The following is a 19,282-nucleotide window of genomic DNA, read 5'->3' on the forward strand; positions in this document are numbered from 1 at the left end:
AAATTTATGGCATAAGACAAGCCAGCAACTTCAAAATGGTTAAGCAGAACCCACAACTGTTACTTATATTTTCATTAATGACCTATGCACAAAAAGCAGGCATGTGCCAATGTAATCTGCTGACAACAGAAAACTGGAGGCATTTTCAAACAGAGGAGGATCAAAATGTTATACAAGAAGAATTGGATTACCGAGAGGACTGAAGTAATAGAAACTGGATGAAATTTAATGGTACAGCATGGAAGGTCATGCACTTAGGGACTAATAAGAATTTCTGCTATAAACTGGGGGCTCATCAGTTGGAAACGACAGATAAGACAGATCTGGGTGTATTAGCTGATCCCAGGCCGACTATAAACCAGCAGTGTAATGCAGCTGTAAAAAAAGTGAATGTGATCCTAGAATACATCAGACGAGGCATTTCCAGTAGGGATAGAGAAGTATTAATGCCATTGTACAAGGCACTCGTAAACTGGAATACTGTATACAGTTCTGGTCACCCATGTCCACGAAAGATGAATTCAAACAGGATCAGGTATAAAACAGGGCTACTAGGGGAATAGAGAACCTGTCTTACAAACAGAACACTAAAAGAGCTTGGCTTGTTTAGACTAGCAAAACAAAGTCTGAAACTGTGTTAACCAACCAATTAGGTTTTAAATAAAAAAAAGCAGCCCTGGTGAAAAGGGATACTGAGCTTCCCATCAAGTCACTGACCTGAATCCTGCTGATGGGCTCTGCCCCTTCCTACCAGCTCCTTGTGGCCTATGCTTGCCAGATTATCAATTGACTCCAGCAATGAATGACTCTATTTAGAGTCTAACTAGAAGGTGTGAACAAAAAACCACCCACTCAGCTGGATAATTATTTCCCCCCCATAGCCCTAGCTTTAAAACACTGCCATACTAGTTTTAGTTGGGACTGGACACAGATACTTAAGTAACAGTGAGAAAGGCTGTTTCTGTTACCAATGACTCAAAGGTTTATTTTGTGTGTTTTATAGGCACCAAGTACTATAGAGAGAGAGAGCTATCTAAAGAAATGTGGGCTATTACATACAGAAATTAATCCTCACTTACCTTCACATTTGTTGAATTCTATCTGAAATTGCTCTCAGTTTTCAGACACATTCCATCCTACCTCACTATTATTATAATTAACATTTATAGTGCAGTAGTGCCTAGATGTCTCAGACATTTCACGGCCCCATTGTGCCTGGTCCTTTACAGCCATATTCAACAAAAGACCCTGCCCCCAAAGAACTGACCTCTCTCCCATCTGCTTATGCAACTTTTTCCATCTTGATCCAGCCTCTTCTCAGTCAGGTAGGGTGTTCGGGACCCATGGGTACAGCCATATCTAAAACTCTTTCCACTTCACATACACTCCTCTCTTTCCCTCCAAGAGTATCAATTCCTCTTAAAAATTGTCTTAAAAACACTCTTTTTACTTTTGCTTAGTACTCACACTCTCTCTGCAAGACACTGCATAGTACTGCATGAATACATATGTAGCCACCACCTCAGAGTAGAGTAGCTGTAGTTTACCTGGTTCTCCGTTTTTCCACATCTTGCGGGGAGATGAATTTGGGTCTCCTGCAAACCTCTCTCTGTGTCTTATAGCGAAGGTTTCTCTGATTCATGGCTGAAAACACAGCACAGACAGCAAATTTCTCTTTCAACAATCTTCACATTTGGGGCAAAATTCTCCATTAAGACACTCTGCCAAGACTGCCACCTAACGATGCCAATGTCCCGCTCTTACTACATGCAGCAAACTCCCATTTGCATCACAGACTACAGGAGCCAAGGTCTACCATGTAGATCAAATAGGAGAATTCTGACTCCAATTTTTTTTTTTTTAAATAGGTTTGCTCTGAAATCTAGAGGAAATGACAGATACTTCACTTCACTTTCTAGGGCTATGGAGAGAATGGATGTATCATAGGTAGCAGTTGTGGAAGTGTCCCCACGCTGTTCTGATCGTGTGCTTCAACCTTCACCTGGAAGAACCACCTCTATAGAATGGGTAGATGCATTCTTCATCCTCAGGTTTCAGCCTCTCCCTAAACGCTGTCAACAAAGGCCACAACGTATGTGGACACTTCTCTCCCCTTACAGCTATACTTGGACCAGTAGCTCTTCAAATAGGCTACCAAACAGCCATCACAGGCCACCAACTTTCATTGACTGGCAACACATGGTAGCCTGGATTTGAACCAATGACCCAGGAATGAAAGACTTCACTACAGGGACTCTAACAGCATAGTTATGCTGGCATAACCCCACAGCTCAGATGGAAGGGGCTTTTCCCCCACTGCTGCAGGAACGTAACCTCCTTGAGTGACAGTAACATTCTTCTGTCAATCTAGCTGCATCTACACTTGGGGTTAAGTCAGCACAGTTATGACTCTCAGGTATGTGGATTTTTCAGACCCTGAGCAATGCAGCTGCATTGACCTAAATTGTGTGTGTCTACACTTTGTATCGCATTTACTGTCCCTAAACAAAACCCAAAAAAATCCAGTCTCCTAGATTTTTAAATAAAAATAAAAACGGAAACCTTATTTTTGGAAAACAAGCCAGAACGTTAGACCATTCGGGCTGTCCAGGCAAAGATGTCTGTATTTGTTCACAAAAATAAAGAGCTGGATTGAAGGAACAACCCTCACTGGTTACTCGAGTATTTCTAAGGAACTGACCTACAATAGCTTAATTTCTTGCAGAGGTAACTGGCTTTCATCTGATGCTCTTAGCACACTAAAAATACACAGATATGGCCTCTACAAGCTAAGTAACTTGCTCATGATACTTGGAAGAATGAGGATGCTTTCTAATAAATGGTCTTAAAGGAAAACTGCACCATTCTGCATCATGCTTACCAACAATAAAGTGACTTTTTAAAAGGGTGGTCATAGTTCCCAATTTTTTATTCTATTTCTTTCTTTCTTTCTTTCTTTATTTATTTATTTAAAGTAGAAAGTTTCAGTTGCGTTTCCCATCCTGATCAAACTTTTATTTTTTGGCTGGCAGTTCTCAGCCTCCACTTCCTGAATGAAGCAGTGTCTAATGATGCAAGACCCAGAACTAGCAAAGCTTTATGACAACACTGCAAATTCCCTCCCCACACCTTTGGAGTGCAGGAGACAATCCAGGAAGAGAAAGGAGGTACGTCAGGGAAGAGGTAATGCGGCTGTGGAATTTTTAATCCAGCAATTCTGCTCACCACATTAGCAGAGGGACACAAATTAGAACAGGCCGGAGGTCTACCCTAGACCATGCCTGGGGCCAAACCAAGCCCTGGCTGTCCCTAATACAGGGAGCTGTAAGTCACCTCCCCTTTGTCCACATGCTGGTCCAGGGCCAGCACAGTGATAAACTTTCCTTCTGGTGCCTGCATAAGGATACATGGTTTTCCAGAGTCATCCTCTTATCCAGGGCTTGTACGCTACCTGACCATGTACTGCAACTGTTGTCAAGTCATACCAGCAAATGGATACTATCATCCCCAACCAGATTTTAAAAAGGGATGGGGTCTCTCTTTCAGGGAAAGAGAGAGAGAGAAAAAGAGGCTCTGCAGGGAAAACCCCTAGAATTGCTAAGCTTGGGGAGTAAGCTCAGAGTGAAGTTTACATTGTATTAAGTTACCAGAAAGTAGTTTAGGTAGGAGTTTTATACTCTCTTCAGAGCAGGATGGGAACTCCATGCTACTTACAGGTGTATAGACTGAGTTCCAGCATAACTTCCAGTAGGAAGTTCATGTTTCCCTTTTGCCTCTTTTTCTGGGTAGAAGGCAACAGTAGCAGAGAGTCAAGCATACCCTAGTACTAGCGAGTCTGAGTGGAGCCAGATGACCAGTCCAGGTGGTTTGTGCTTCTCAAAGTGTATGGATAGCAGGTCTGGCGAAGAGGTGAGAAGGGGAGTAAATTCTCATAAGAGGGGATAATTAGTGGTCTTAGCTTCAAGTTTGAGTATCTGGTCACCTTGGAAGCACTGCTTTAAGTCCTGACATGGTTAACCCACTACTTCATCCTTTCCAGGCAGACAGAGCCATGGTCTGGCCACTCTGCTTGCTAGCAACCTACACTCCAGCTCTTCTGGATTACACAACAGCCCGTAGGTGGCTGTGGGAAAGCTACTTTAAGTTAGAGTAGGCCTTAAGACTGCTCTAATTTATACTGGATGTCATGCTAGCCTCTGGAACAGACCAGAATCAGCATGAAGCCGGGGCTTCTGTCCTTTGCCCTCCAAGAGAGAGATTCAGGTGTATAAAACTTCACACGTGAAACTAGATTCCCGGAGAAAGCAGCAGAGGGGGAAGTTTATTATTTGTGGCAATGGTTCCACAATAACCTCCTGGTAAAACACTAAGTAATGACTGTCTGGACTCTATGCCAAACCTATCTTCAACTAGGAAATGGATGCATGATTTAAAACAAAAACAAAAAAACAATCATCTTAGTTTAAGCCCAATTCTGGGGGGTGGCTGGCTGGCTCTAAAAGGACATTTGTGGCATTAACAGAGAAAGAGCCACATGGAAGAGATTAAGAAGTGCCCAGCCTGCCTAATAGTGATTTAACAGCGGTGGGAGCAATATGTAAATAATGTTTAAGATTTACAAACTAAAAAAAGCAAAGGCTTTCTTCTCCTTAAACCAGTAGTGAGAGAACCTGGAAACTGGTTTGCAGTCTATTCCTTAGGGCTCATTACTTTCCATAACCAGAATGAGAAATCCATGAGAAAAGACTAAGCTAGTTTTCAGGCTTCTTTACTCGTGGCTAAAGAAAAGTAAGCTTTGCTTAAGTATTCCTCTTCTAGCTGTTAACCTGTTTTTAAAAGGAAGTTGGAAGCTGGTTTACAGATTCTTCCATGATTCTTTCACACTCTTAGTGTCAAAAAACAATGCAACTTTTCACAAATCAGCTGAATCTTGCAGTGGAGGCTTTTTAATTTAAAAAAAATTCAGTCCAAATAGGCACATCAGTATATTCAGGGTGACTAGCTCTTGAATGGATCCCATGAAATGAGCTGTAGCTCACAAAAGCTTATGCTCAAATAAATGTGTTAGTCTCTAAGGTGCCACAAGTACTCCTTTTCTTTTTGCGAATACAGACTAACACTGCTGCTACTCTGAAACCTAGCTCTTGTATTGAGAGCTTTAATGGATTCCCTTTTCCTTTGACCACCACAAAGTAAGATTAATATCTTAACTTCTCCTCTATTAACATAGTTTACACAACATATCTGAAAGGAAGAAAAAAAAAAAACCCCAACGTACCTTTAAAGTTGAGTTCATATTCATGTCTCCCAGCTTTGAACTGCAACGTTGGAAGTTCTTTTGCTAGATAAGCGTGCTCCAGGTCACTGCTGTATACTGTGGAAGCATCATGATCATCATCCTGTCAGGTGAGAACCAAAAGAAGAAAGATTTTTCTTAATCTTCTCAAAATGAGAAAGTATAAGTATCTGTTCTGTGGCGGCTGTGGTCTTACAGGCCTGTGTGCTACTGCCCTTTAAAATAAGGGCCATCCACCACCAGGTAGACAGAGAAACCTTCCCCAACTCCCAAGATGGAGATGGGAATGGGGAGCGGGAGAGTGCGCTGCTTAATCTGGAATGTCAAGAAACACTGAAGGAAAGAGAAGGTTACATTTCAAGCAATGAAAACTGGTGGAAATACCTGGCACCTATTTCAGACAATGCACTGAACAGACGTCAGTCAGTAATGACTTCGTCGCTTCTGACTGCTCTGTATCTGGGCCATTGAACCTAAAAGTTAAAGTCTCCATATCCCATTACTAATCCTCTGAGCCCAAATATGATCAACAGACTATTAAAATAAAAAAGACAGCCCATATAGCTTCCAACAGTTTCCACAGATTTAATGCAATCGGGTTGGGGAGCTGCCTTTCATCCACACACTTACTTCTGTTCCATATTCACGCCACACACCATATTCGTCCTTCCAGTACCAGAGCCAATCTGTTGTAAGAATGAAGTGAGGGGGTTTGGTCACGGATGATGCTGTGGAGAGGCGCCTAACTTTGGCAGAGCCACAGGTCATATTTTGAAAATATATATACTGCAAGCCACTGTATGAAAACCTGTGTGAGAGGGCCAAAGGGTTTAAAAAAAAAAGAAAAAGTTAGCATCAGTCAGTTGAGCCTACTTGTAACTTCTGAGTCATAGATCCATAAAAATAATGCAAAATATTATGCCCAGTGTCAAAGTAATGTAAGTGCCCCCAAGGGTGAAGCGTAAAGTTATGATTCCTACAACAATCACTATTCACCCCTTACACTGCCCATACATGTGTATTATTTTGTATTGTATATGGTGCCAAAGTTTAAGACACAATATTGTAAATCTATATGAAATCATATCTTATAGAGATCAGAGTCATGATATAGTGGTTCTTGAGTCAGACATAAAATGTGCACGTGTAAACGTCACATACACTTCTCTAATTCCTTATATTCTGACCTGGAACACCTCTTGTCTTTTGATCCCCCTAAAGCAGGAACAGAAGACTGTGGATACTGCAGTGATTTTGTGATATGAATTAATGGATAAGACCCTCAAAACTCATTTTCACTTATAGCTTAAGTCAGGCTTTGAATAGGCTTTGATCCAACATAAGCATGGGCTAATCAACAGATACGTTCATCAGCTGCTCCAATCCTCTCGTTATTATTTCCAGTGCATAGTGGCCACTAGCCGCAGACATGCAACTTGGGAAACAGAACTTCAACAGTTTCTTCCAAAAGTTCATGATCACTACAGATGCAAGAGACTCTCTTGGCTGTTAGCAGCAGCAGCACTGCTGTTCTTTTTTCAGGCCATGAGACATTAGAAGCCGAGACCAGGTGGAATGTGAGACCTTTTTAAGTAAGTGGTCCATATACATATTCCACTACATTATACCATATATTGGCATGAGTTGGGGATCTAAAAGGTTAACCGGTTAGCATTAGGCTTACTGTTAACTGACCGTAACCATTAACTCCCAGCCCTAGCCACCCCACGCCAGCCGGAGCGACCTCAGCCCCGGCCGCCCCGCGCCAACTGGAGGGACCCCAGCCCCGGCTGCCCTGCGCTGGCCGGAGGGACCTTGGTTAACCATTTAACTTTTTAAATGATATTTACATCCCTAGTATGAGTCTCCTCCAATATCTTCTTTGCACTACCATAGCAATTCCAAAGCTTTCTGAAGTTATTCCCACCTTTGCAATTGCTACTTATGCCCTTCAGCTGTCTCTCTCTCTCTCTCTCTCAGCTCTAATCCTCCCACATCTCCTACCTGCAAGGACTCCTTGCCGGAATGAGAGAAGAGTCATGCACTACCTCAATATGATTCAATGGTAAAGGAGAAGCACTCTGTCATAAAGGCAGGGATGAATCAGGACAACAGCTAGTCAAAACAGGACAAATTTTCAAGAATATTTTAGTCTAAATTATTTTCTTCAAAAGTTTTCCCACCATCTCCATTGTAAATAATCCCTTTTTGCAATAGTGCAGAACAACAAACAAGTGAGCTAGCCACTCAGGTCTACAGCATAACCCATAAACGCCCAAGATGGATCCCAGGCTACAACAAACAACCAGGGGGTTAGATCCGTCAGCTGGTGTAAATCAGCTAAATCCCATTGATTCACTAAATAAAATGAAGCAGTTTAGGTATCGGCTTTAATGGAGCTGTGTCAATTTATGCCAGCTAAGGATCTAGATCAGTATTTCACTTTCAGAAGGAAAGCCATAAACATTAGTAAATTACTAACAGTTTATACCTGTTATTACTGGGGTCACAATATGCCTTTTCAATTTTCTCCATATCCTTCAAGTCCTTCCACAGGGCACCTTCCAAGATCTGCCATCTATATGGCAAATGAAAATGAACTCTGATACACTTATCTAAAAAAAGGTAAAAATGAAATGAAGCTGTATTAGTTCTATGGCCTAACACAAGATGATTTTTCTGGGTATGTGTATTGGAATCTAATGCTTGTGAAGGTTCCAGGTACACAGCACTAGAAAGCGTCCACCTACTGAACAGGTACAGCACAGACATCTCAATGCAAGTTTCCATACACTGGCCAACAAAAGTGATTCAGTTGTGACCAGGAGGGACCCCCTGCTATAGTCCCACCGCATTCTTTGCTTGTGTTGAAAAGCTACTATTAAGGATGGAATTGTGGTGACGGTGATGGGTGTGTGTTTGCTTTAAATCTATAAGGTCATGTGTTACTATGAACTAAAATCCCCACAATGGATTAAATAAATATTTTTTCCAACCAAATAGATTACACTGGTGACCTTGTTAACAATGACAATGAGAGTGGGAGACCCAGTTAGATTCCCGGAGTTAATATCTGTCGCTCCCCAAGCTGATGCTGTTCGAACAGTCCAGTCCTCTTTACCACTGTGATGCTGGCAGACCAGGTGCCAGCTCCTGCCAAAGCCACTAACTCTCAACTGAACACCAACAAATACCATGCTGGAACCTGTGTGTTAATATTCTTAAAATAGGTATTAGATTTATAAAAATGTGTTTAGTGTTTAGATTTTATGAAATGCTTGTATGTATTAATGTCACTGACAACATCTGCACCCCATGTTATAAGGTGATATTACAGAGGATTGCGATGCAAATACTTAATTGTGTAAGTCAGTCAGTTATCAAACAGAAAAGAAACATTAATTAATGTAAAATTCTGGCTTTCTATAGAAGGTATTAGAACCTGCCATCAAGAAGACCCACTGAAACCAAATGAGCCATTGTGAAACATCAGACAAAGACTCTGTTAATTGCATTCCTCCCCCCACCAAATGAAGAGGAGATCCAAGCGTGTACTCATCCCATCAGTTTGAACTCTGGGGGGGAGGAAGTAATAAAAGTCCCTAACAAGAAGAAACAGTATCTCTATGTTGTTTGGATTTTAGGAGGGCAAGATTTCTAAGCATAAGCAAGGGATCCCCAGCTGCTTAGCTTGGGGAAGCACTAAATGACATACAGAGCTTGAATATTACAAACAGCTTCTATCATCTTTTGGAACCTAAGATTGTAATCCATTTGTGTACTTATGTTTACCTGCTTTAACTTTGTAAATTACTCTCTTATTTCCTCTTCCTAGTTAATAAGTCTTTAGATAAATTATTATAGATTAGCTACAAGCGTCACTGGTTTGAGTTCTCTGATGAAACTGACCCTGGAGTAAGTGACTAGTCCTTTCGGACTGGGAGTAACCTGAATATTGTTTCAGAGTAGCAGCCGTGTTAGTCTGTATCCTCAAAGGGACCACCTATCACAAAGAAAAACTCACCTGGGTGGCAAGACAGATTGGAGTACCCAAGGAGACAGTCTGTGACTCTATGTTAACGCTGTTTTAGTGCCTGAGGAGTTCACACTTAATAATTGGTTGGTGAAATCTAAGTATAGAACTCACAACTAGTTTGTGGTTTGTGCCCTGCTTCTGCACAGTCTGCCCCAGACTGCACTCACATTCAAGCCATTGCAGGACAGCTACCACTGTCCCTCATGACAATATAGGCATTTTGTGACTGAGACAGGGCTCATACTAAGAAGTGTAGATATGCACAGCTACTGAGTTAACATAAAACTCCTCACCAGGAAGAGTAAAGACCAAAAAAAAGTTTGTATGCACAAAGTTCAAGCTGTTTTTCATTCTAGAGCAACAGGCAGAGGACCTTGAACAGCAGCTGAAGTCAAAGAAACCACACTGCACAAAATTATGAAAAGAGGCACCATCAGCAGAGAGGCAGCAGGCTGAGACCATGAGCAAGGAAAAGGATGAAAGGTGAAGGAGACATGCAACCACACACACACAGCAGCAACAGCTACTTCACCCTGACAAGCTGGAGGATGCTCAGAATGAGAGGAAGCTGAGGTCAGATTACAGTTCAAACAGCCTTAAAGAGACAAGGGGCATGTCTTCACTGGCAGCACTTTAACATGGCTGTGTAGTTGCAGCACCAGCCCTGGGAGAGAGCTCTCCCAGCACTATTAAAAAAACACCACCACCTCCATGAGAGGCGTAGCTCCCAGTGCTGGTGCACTGTCTACACTGGCACTTTACAGCACTCAGGGGGGATTTCACACCCCTGAGCAAGAAAGTTGCAGCACTGTAAAGTGCCAGTGTGTAGACAAGCTCAAGTACTGAAAGGGAGCAAGGCTATCCTAGTGTCTTAGGGACACAGATCTGATCAGTACAGTAATTCCTACATTCCATCTAATCTAGTATCCAGTCTCTGACAGTGCCAGTGCTTCAGAGGAAGGTGTAAGAACCCTGCAGTAGGCACATATGGGATAATATGCTTCATCCCCACATCACCACATTAGATATAGGAATGAGATATAATTAGAGACTGCATAAGCCCTGAAACTTGAGGTTTAATATCCCTACCAAAATGTATTAGCAATAATCATGACAACTCTGGATACTCTTGTTATCTGTATAAATGTCCAATCCCTTTTTGAATCTTGCTAAGCTCCTAGTCTCAATGACTTTCTGTAGCAACAGGTTTCATAGTGTAATTACACACTGTGGAAAAATACTTCTTTTATCAGTTTTGCCACTTTTTAATTTAATTAAAAATCTCTTTGTTCTTGTGTTATGCAACAGGAGAACACAAGCTCCCAATCTACCTTCTCTAGACCATAGTAACCCTAGTCTATATGGTTTGCTAATTTTATCTACTTTTATCATGTCACCTCTTTAAGAAAAGGAAATTCAATCTTTTCAGTCACTCTTCATGAGAGTTTTCCCATGCCCTTGATCATTCTTTTTGCCTTTTTCAGAACTCCCTTTGACTTTCCCGTATCTTTTTTTAAGATGGGATGGCCAGTACCATACCCAGTATTCCAGATGAGGCCACACAATTGATATGAAGCATTATAATGCTCCTGTGTTATTCTCCATTCCATCCTAACAGTGTTTGTTTTCTGATCGCAGCTGTGCATCAATCAGAGATCTACAGTGAGCTGTCTATAGTGACACCCAGGTTCCTACCCGGAGCTAATACAGTTAATTCAGAACCTTGAAAAGTATGCTAGTAGTTTAAAAGTTTTCCCTCCAATGTGCGTTAACTTTCATTTATCGACACTGAACTTTAATTGCCACCTCATCGTCCATTGACCTAGCTTAGTTAGGTCTTTCCGAAGTTCCTCAATCCCTCCTGGTCTTGACTAATCTAAGGCCATGTCTACACTACACAATTATGTCGACCTAACTTACGCCAGCATACAGCCACCACAGTTATTATATTGCTTGTGTTCGCGTGCACTTGGCTCCTTGTACTGGTGGTGCGCATCCACACTAGGAGCGCTTGTATTGATTGTACTGTCAGCGTGGGGCATTGTGGGATGGCTTCTGAAAGCCAACAACAGTCAACATAAGCAACAGTGTCTAAACTGACACTGTGTCAACCTAATTACACTAACCGTGGTTCTACGCCATTGGGGAGGTGTTACTAAATCGGCGTAGAGAGGCACTTATATCAGCGGGAGCCAAATTTAAGTGTAGACACTTCCACCCTTAGGTTGACGCATGGCAGCTTACATTGACCTAACCATGTAGTGTAGACCAGGCCTAAACAACTTCTGTCATATGCAAATTCTGCTACTTTGTTCCCTTTTCCAGAGCATTCATAAATATATTAAATTCTGTACCCAGTACATAGCCTTGAGGTATCTCAGTGTTAACCTTTTGCCAGGATGAAAGCTGACTATTTAATCATACTCTGTTTTCTAACTCCTAGCTAGTTTTTGATCCATGGCAATACTTTGCCTCTCACCCCATGACGATTTTGCTTCTTTAGTAGTGTTTTGTGAGGGACCTTGTCAAAGGCCTTTTGAACAGCTAAAAAAATTGCCAGCTACTGGATATAGGAGTAGTTTGACACATTCAAAGAATTCTATTAGATTAATGAGATACCATTTTCCTTTGCAGAAAACATATCATCATGTAATGATCCTCCAGGTGTTTGAGTCATCTATTTTAAAATTATCATTTCAACCAGTTAGCTGGGTACAGATGTAAGATTTATTGGCCTGGAATTCCACATATCACCCCTAGCATCTTCTCTGAAATACAGATACAACATTTGCTACCTTTCAATCTTCTGGAACAGTAGCTTTTTAAAAAATGAGACTATACTTCATACTTAAGGGCCTTCAGAACTCTTGGGTACATACTAGACAGGTCTGATTACTACTAAATCTAAAATCTACTATGTTAAGACTGTTGCCAACACCATCTGTGATAAAAAGTACTGTATGGTGTTTTCTGGTTACCAGAACAAGCAATACGACAAGAGAAAGGATACATGGCAGCAGGTTTTGGAACTGTCACATAGACTCCACATTGTAACAGTGACGTAAATGAAGGGAGAGTCAACAGAATCAAGGGCAACCTTAGGGATCTGGAAAGAGAATCAGTGTGGGTTTGCCCAAACTGATGTTCTGAGATTCTTTCTGTGTCAAGCATAAGTAAAGGGGGAAAAAAAGACCAATACTAGAAACCAAATGAGGGCTGCACAGATGGTAAAGGAAGAAGGGTCACGATTTCATGGAGCAGTGCTGTTTCAGCCTTTGTAGATGGAGGAAGAGACTAGCAACAATGGCCTTGTGGCAAAGTGTACAGCCTAGGGACGGTGGGGAGAAAGGAAAAAGGTCTTATTTGGAAGTGAAGACCACTTCCAGTCATTTTTACTGAGTAAAATCATTATACAGGATATACCATAGGACTATTTGGTGACTAATTAAAAACAAAACATAAAACCGACCCACACACATTCTAAGATAAAGGAAAAATTAATGCGACTTGCTAGTATCATGACGACTTACCTTGAAAGCTACAACTTTTCCTTATGTAGTACAAGCAGATCTCGTCTAATTCTTCATTACTATTTGTATTCAGGGATACCTGACTAAGACTGTCTCTTCTTGCTACAAAGGAAGAAACAGAGTTGTCATTTATAAATAGCTCTTGTATGCTTAGTTTCAAATAGCTCTTGTATGCTTAGTTTGCATGCCAAAAAATGCACTTATGTTTAGAGAAGACACGCATGAAGAGACTTTGTAACTACACGACTCTGATCCAATTCCAAGAAGACTGAAGGTGAAGCCTCCCCACAACAAAAATAGATTCAGGCACATAGTTACTACATATAACAAAAAGTCATAACATACTTACATTTTACAGCATAGATGGGGTTTAACTATGTTCCATAACAAAACTAAAGCCTTTGTCATTTTGTCCAAGCCATTAGTCCAATTACATAAGCCTGTTCTTTGTTTTGTAATATAGACAGTCCCTAATTTGGTCCAACTTACATTTTTAGATCCTGAGCATGTAAATGATACCTAACTTAGATTCCCTTACAGATGTAACTTAGATACCTTTACTCATCACTAAGGCTAAAATTCTTTCACGGAGGTCACGGATTCCGTGATTTTCCACGATCCCCTGACTTCTGCAACAGCTGGTGCAACTGACTTCAGGGCCACCTGTTCCGGTGGTCCACAGGGCCAGCCGCACCAGCTGCTGCTGGAGCGACCCAGGGCCACCTGCTCCAGCAGTCCCTGGGGCCAGCCGCTGCTCGGGAGGCCCCAAGGACTGCCGGAGCAGCAGCCGGTGCGGCTGGTCCCACGGACCGCCGAAGCAGTAGTCCAGGGGAGAGCCCAGAGCAGCAGGGCCCCAGAAGTAGAGATTTAGTCAGGGGTATTTTTGGTAAAAGTCATGAACAGGTCACGGACCATTAATTTTTATTTATTGCCTATAACTTAGCTTTCCCATCACCTCTGAATTTGACTTCTGGGTCTCTATTTAGTTTCTTGAATTCAGTTTTTAGGTGTATTGTAACAATACAATACAAGAACAGAATCAAACAGACAGTGAAATGAAGGAAGAGAGATGTTAAATGACTTGACCAAGGTTACACAGACAGTCAATGGCACATCTGGAAACAGAACCCAGAAAGCTTGCCTCCTAGTCCCCTTCTCCAGACTTAGTCAGTTCTTAGTCAGATCAGTTACAGAAAATCATGAATCAGACTTGCTTGGCTTACTAAGAAAAATATCTACATCACCCCAACCAGTGGAGTAACAGCCTTATTGTTTCAAAACACACAAGTTATGTGGGTATCCCAGACACCTATTCACCTTGCCACCTTTTAACACAGTCTACAATTTAGAACTGCCGTGGTTCCAAAGGTACACAAGAGAGCTGAGTGATCAGATGGCAGTTACACATTCTGTTTTTCTACTGTGCAGTCCTTTAATTAATTTAGCATAGTTTAAAAATGTAAGCTGAAAAGGAATAGAAAACATTAAAGCTATTAGAAGCAATTAGGACACTGCTTTCCATGGCTTCTCATGCTAGACAACCTAGATACGAGAAAGGTGGAGAAGTATATAAAATCTCACACACACACAAAAAGCCTGCCCTTCCCTTAATGTGTTCTCTCTCTGCTTAACCCACTTCCACCAGAACTATAATAAAGAATCCCTTTCTTCCCATTTCCAGTCCTACTCTTCTGTTCTATAGAAGTTTTTAATACCACACTCATCACCGCAGTATCTGAACGCTGACCATAAAGCATTAAGCAATGTGACTACACTTCTGTCACATGTTGTTTGTCCTCTCGTCCTCTCCCCAGAGAGAGAAGCACATGCAATGGAGTTTCTTGTTTTGGCACTGTGTGACTTTTTCTTTTTTGTTTAATATATACATATACCTGTGACTCTGTGTTTATGTTAGAGAAGGAAAGGTCAAAGAACTTCATCTTGTACTTGGAGTGGAAAGTGGTGAGGTTTGTGATGGTCCTTACTCCCTAGAGAAGGATTTGACAACGGGGATGTTTATAAAGAGAGAGAAGCAGGATTCTTCTCCAGATTGTCCTGGAGTCTCCAGGAATTCAAGATTATGTCATGTGATGAAACCTCCAGGAATACGTCCAACCAAATTGGCAACCCCTAATAAGAACTAGAGCTAAGTCTCAATTTCAGTTTCCCCTATCTAGCAGAGATCTGTGCTAATGCTAGGCTCTCTGTCACCTCCTTCCCTTATGTTTTAAAAAGAATAAGTGTTTTACCTTTGCATGGTGAAGAAGTGCCATTTTTGATGTCATACATGTTCCTGAAGATAGAAGGCAGTTTGGCAATCAGGTTCGGGCTCATTCCCCGCCTCTCCAGTTTTTCATAACACTCCAGATTTAAAATGTCATGTGATCGCTTGCAACTACTGCCAAATCTGCACTCTCCTTGCAAGTAGTACTGGCACATATGGAGTTTGGTGCAGATCTTCTTGAAGGTACAAGACCCATAGAGTCCATCACCTTTGTTATAATGCATGCATACCTGGGAAAGAGAAAAAACAACAACTCTAGTGCAAGTAGTATATTTTGGCCACTTTCTTGTTCATACACACTCAAAACAAAAACAAAAAGCCATGAAGAAATGTATAAGGGTTTTTCTGCACCACGGCTACTGTTTAGAACAGTGGGGCCCAACTTATTACACAGGAGGGCCATGTAAACTAAGTATAACCTTGTGTGGGCCAAACAGATTCTACATATTTTAATAAGATTTAAAGTCACCTGTATTGATTTATATTTTAAATTCAGCTTGTTTTGTATGTATTTAGATAAATAGACAATACCGTACATAGATACATTCTACACCCTTGTGTAAATGAAAATGATGTAAACATGATGACAAAATACTAATGAATTGGTCGTTAGTATATTGTGTTGAAGCAGGCCGCAGGCCTTATGAAATGCTCTGGTTGGGTACCCCTGGTTTAGAATGGGCTTTTGGGCAGACTCAAACATCTGCAACAAACACATTTAGGCCCACTTCGATGATGGCAAATTGAATTTTACTCTAACTCGTATACATTTGGCATGGTTGAGTTGTTCTTGCTGTAAGAACCTCAACTCTTTAGGGTGCTAATTTTGCTGTGCTTCATTTCTCATCTTTAGTGTTTTAAGAAGACAGGTTTTGAATTTAAATTTCCTTGTAAATTCTAGTCATGCAAGTTGAGACCATTTGAGTTTCTCTTTTGTTAATCCTTCTGAACAGGTAACACCCAGTACTACAGATTTATATTATGGATGATTAAATACTAAAGAACAGAAAGATTTATAGAAAGTCAATACAAAAAATCATTGTATAAATTACATTAGAACATTTTTAAAAGATACAAGAGCTATTAAATTAGCATGTCTAGTTTCTTGAAAGCCATTAGTCCTGTGTGTTTGGGATTTATTTTTTATTCTGAATGAACCTGGGTCTCATGAAAAGCTAGTTTCTACCATCTAGCTCTGCTAATGCACTTCAGTCTTAAATCATAACACTCCTGATATTCCAGACTCAATTTCCGATAAAGCTCTGTCAATACACTTCAATCTGATCTGCAATATCCATAAAAAAAAAAAAAAATTAGAACAGCAGGGGTGTTGCAGGTCAGTAATGAGGTACCACGCCTGAGCTATGAAGGAAATATGTAAAAAGCAAGACACTGATCCTGCAAATACTTCTGCACATGGTTGATTTTACTTCAGCAAAATTACTCTCAGTAATAAAGTTAACTATAATTACAAATGTTGCAGGATCAGGGCCTACATACCTCATCATCACAGTATTTGCCAATGCCATTATTCTTTCTTTTCATGACACTAATTGTAAAGGGAATAATATATTGCTCCAGTAGTACTCACCTCAGGTAAGAGCGAAGAATCATTCTGAAGCAGGAGCTGACGCAACTCATCATCATTTAAGTTTTGAAGCCCATGTATTTTTAGGACACGGAGGTTATGCTCTGACTGAAAGTTATGAACAAACTTGCATTCTTTCCTACAAGTTAAGAAAACCAGACATAAAGGAGGATACGTAACCAGATTACATGGTAGTTACACTCCAGGATGAAAAAGCAGGAATAATGGTTTATATTTCTAGCTCTCCTACCACAAATACACTACTAAACTTGAGCAGCATAAAATATTCACAATCAGTATATAAATGATTATTTGTATGATGCATTAGTCTTTGTGGATCTCCATGATTCTAAGTAGTCTGCCTATAAGGGGTCTTGTGAACTATGTAATCACATAATTGAAGATTACTTTTAAATTCCTGCATGTTTGTGCTTGTGTCCCCCACTTTTCCCCCATTTAAATCAAGCCTCTAATCCTCGCGGTCGCAAAGAAAGTCTTCACATTTGAACAGAGGTCTTGTCTATAGTAGACAATTTTACTGTGTTAGTAACATTTGTTCTTCCTTAATAGACTGAAATGCATTCTGCATACACAATCATATGCTGCAACCATCAGGGTCCTTAGGTAATGTTGCAGACAGATCTCGAATTCTCAGGGTTAAACAAAAAGTGAGCCTGAATCACTCTGGGGTAAATTATTTGTGAGCTAGTATATAGGAGCTGTAAGCACAAGCCTTTAAAAGTGACCTCCTACCAGAAGGGTGTGTGGAAAAAATGGAGCTGCTCTGTAATACTGTATGTTGACCTGGGTTATTGGGATGTTCACTGTATGAACACAGAGCCTCCCTTTTACACTAAGCAATAAGGAAAAGCAAGCAGGAAGGACACAATGGCTCATGATAAAAAAAAAAATCCTTAAATATTTACCAAGGGGTGACAAGAGACAGTGATCGAACTATTAGCAGTGAAATTTCTACCACCTGGCTCCAGCCAACTTACAGAACTGGCTTTAACATTCAAGGCCAGAGCCCAGGAACTGAGAAGGATTATGGCTATTTAAAAAGAAGACTCCCTCTCAAGAAGGGGAGGGGCGGGGAGAGGAGAGGAGAGGGAGGTTGCTTTCTTTCTTTCTTGAACAGCTAATTGAGACAGACCTGATGGAGTGTCTGAAGAAACTAGGCTGATTTAAGCCACCATCATCCATAGGCCTATAGGTAAGACAGACATGGGTGTAGACTGTTTTAAAATCTTTTTCTCTCTCATGATTTGTTCCTACTGCTAATATAAATGATACTTTGCTTTTAAGATGGCAGTGTGGTCACTATACACACACCAATTGAGTGGTCGCAGACTTCCAAGGGGAAGAAACACAGGGGCCAGGGCCGTCCTCACCCGTACGCAGCTGCGTAGGGCACCAGGAAATTTGGGGCACCACTGATACACAGGATACTGCAGCCAGGGACCGGACTAGGAGTGAGAGAACTGCAAAATTCCACCCCACGAGCGGTAAAGGCATGAGGCCGGACACCTGAGGTAGATGCACTCACAGACACAGAGGGGCCAGAAGTACAGCTAGCACTGCAATTGCCATAGGGGAAGTATAATGAGCAGAGTTTCCAGCTCCACAGCTTCCTTAGCCATAAGCCATTTGCAAATGGGGGTGCCATTCTGACCACAGTCTAACTCATCAGAGACAAATTTAAGGATGGGTGCATATGACTGAGAGGAGGTCTTCTCCCCCCAAACTTAATCAACTCTCATACCCTTCCCACACATCTTGTCCCCTTATAACCTTACTCTCTCTAGGGCCCTACCTAGAGTCCTAAATCACTTCTTCCCTCTCCTCAACATGTAGGAAAATGGGCAACAATTTAGGCTGAACACAACTGAGAAGAATAGACGGAAAGGGGGGAGAGAGGCACACCTCTTCAAAGGGGTATAAGATATCAGGTCTCTGCAAGAACACACATGTAGAGGAGGAATCATGCTTATTTTAAAAACTGGAGCATTCACACATAGCTTAAAGTTAAAATTACTATAGTTTTTCCATTGTTATACCAATAAAATAAAAACCAGCAGGATCTTATTAAAGAGGAAAAGGCAAAATACCACATTTATTGTGAATACAGAAAGAATCATAGTAAGCAGTTAGTTATAGCTATAACATTCCATTCAATCTCATATTTATTCACACATTCATTCATATAAACACACGCGCACACACAGGTTCTGCAAGGTTGTTATCATAGTTACCAGCCTCAGAGTTGCTCATGCCAAGCCACTGGCCAGGTGGCCTGGACATGAGGAGGGAGCAGGGCCTTGTCAGATGCTCATCTGATGCTCCTGGAAGTTGGTTTGCAGAATCAGACCCCCAAAGTTCTCACTTTCTAGAGTTCATTTTTATAGGAATTTCTTCCTATGCCAGTCTATGGGAATTGCTTCATTATGCTGTTGCTGCATCAATCAGCAGATAGCACATTCCTGACAGCTCCATGCTGCTAGATGTTATCTTGTTCTTTGGTTCTCCCATTCTTGAGGCTGTTGGGTGG

General features: G+C 41.2%; 1 protein-coding gene across 2 annotated transcripts in view; it reads right to left on the bottom strand.

Moving 5' to 3' along the window:
• The window catches only part of LOC102934814 (protein mono-ADP-ribosyltransferase PARP12), a 35,861-nt gene that overhangs the window by 9,343 nt on the left and 7,236 nt on the right, over positions 1–19,282 (bottom strand). For both annotated transcript variants that reach the window (XM_037879405.2, XM_037879412.2), the window contains exons 2-8: positions 16,738–16,873; positions 15,112–15,376; positions 12,863–12,964; positions 7,788–7,911; positions 5,927–6,104; positions 5,279–5,399; positions 1,548–1,644 (exon numbers count right to left, since the gene is read on the bottom strand). In XM_037879405.2, the coding sequence (XP_037735333.1) occupies positions 1,548–1,644; positions 5,279–5,399; positions 5,927–6,104; positions 7,788–7,911; positions 12,863–12,964; positions 15,112–15,376; positions 16,738–16,873 (1,023 nt within the window). The remainder of the gene's footprint in view (positions 1–1,547; positions 1,645–5,278; positions 5,400–5,926; positions 6,105–7,787; positions 7,912–12,862; positions 12,965–15,111; positions 15,377–16,737; positions 16,874–19,282) is intronic.

This window comes from Chelonia mydas, chromosome 1, assembly GCF_015237465.2.
Source record: "Chelonia mydas isolate rCheMyd1 chromosome 1, rCheMyd1.pri.v2, whole genome shotgun sequence".
NCBI lineage: Eukaryota > Metazoa > Chordata > Testudines > Cheloniidae > Chelonia > Chelonia mydas.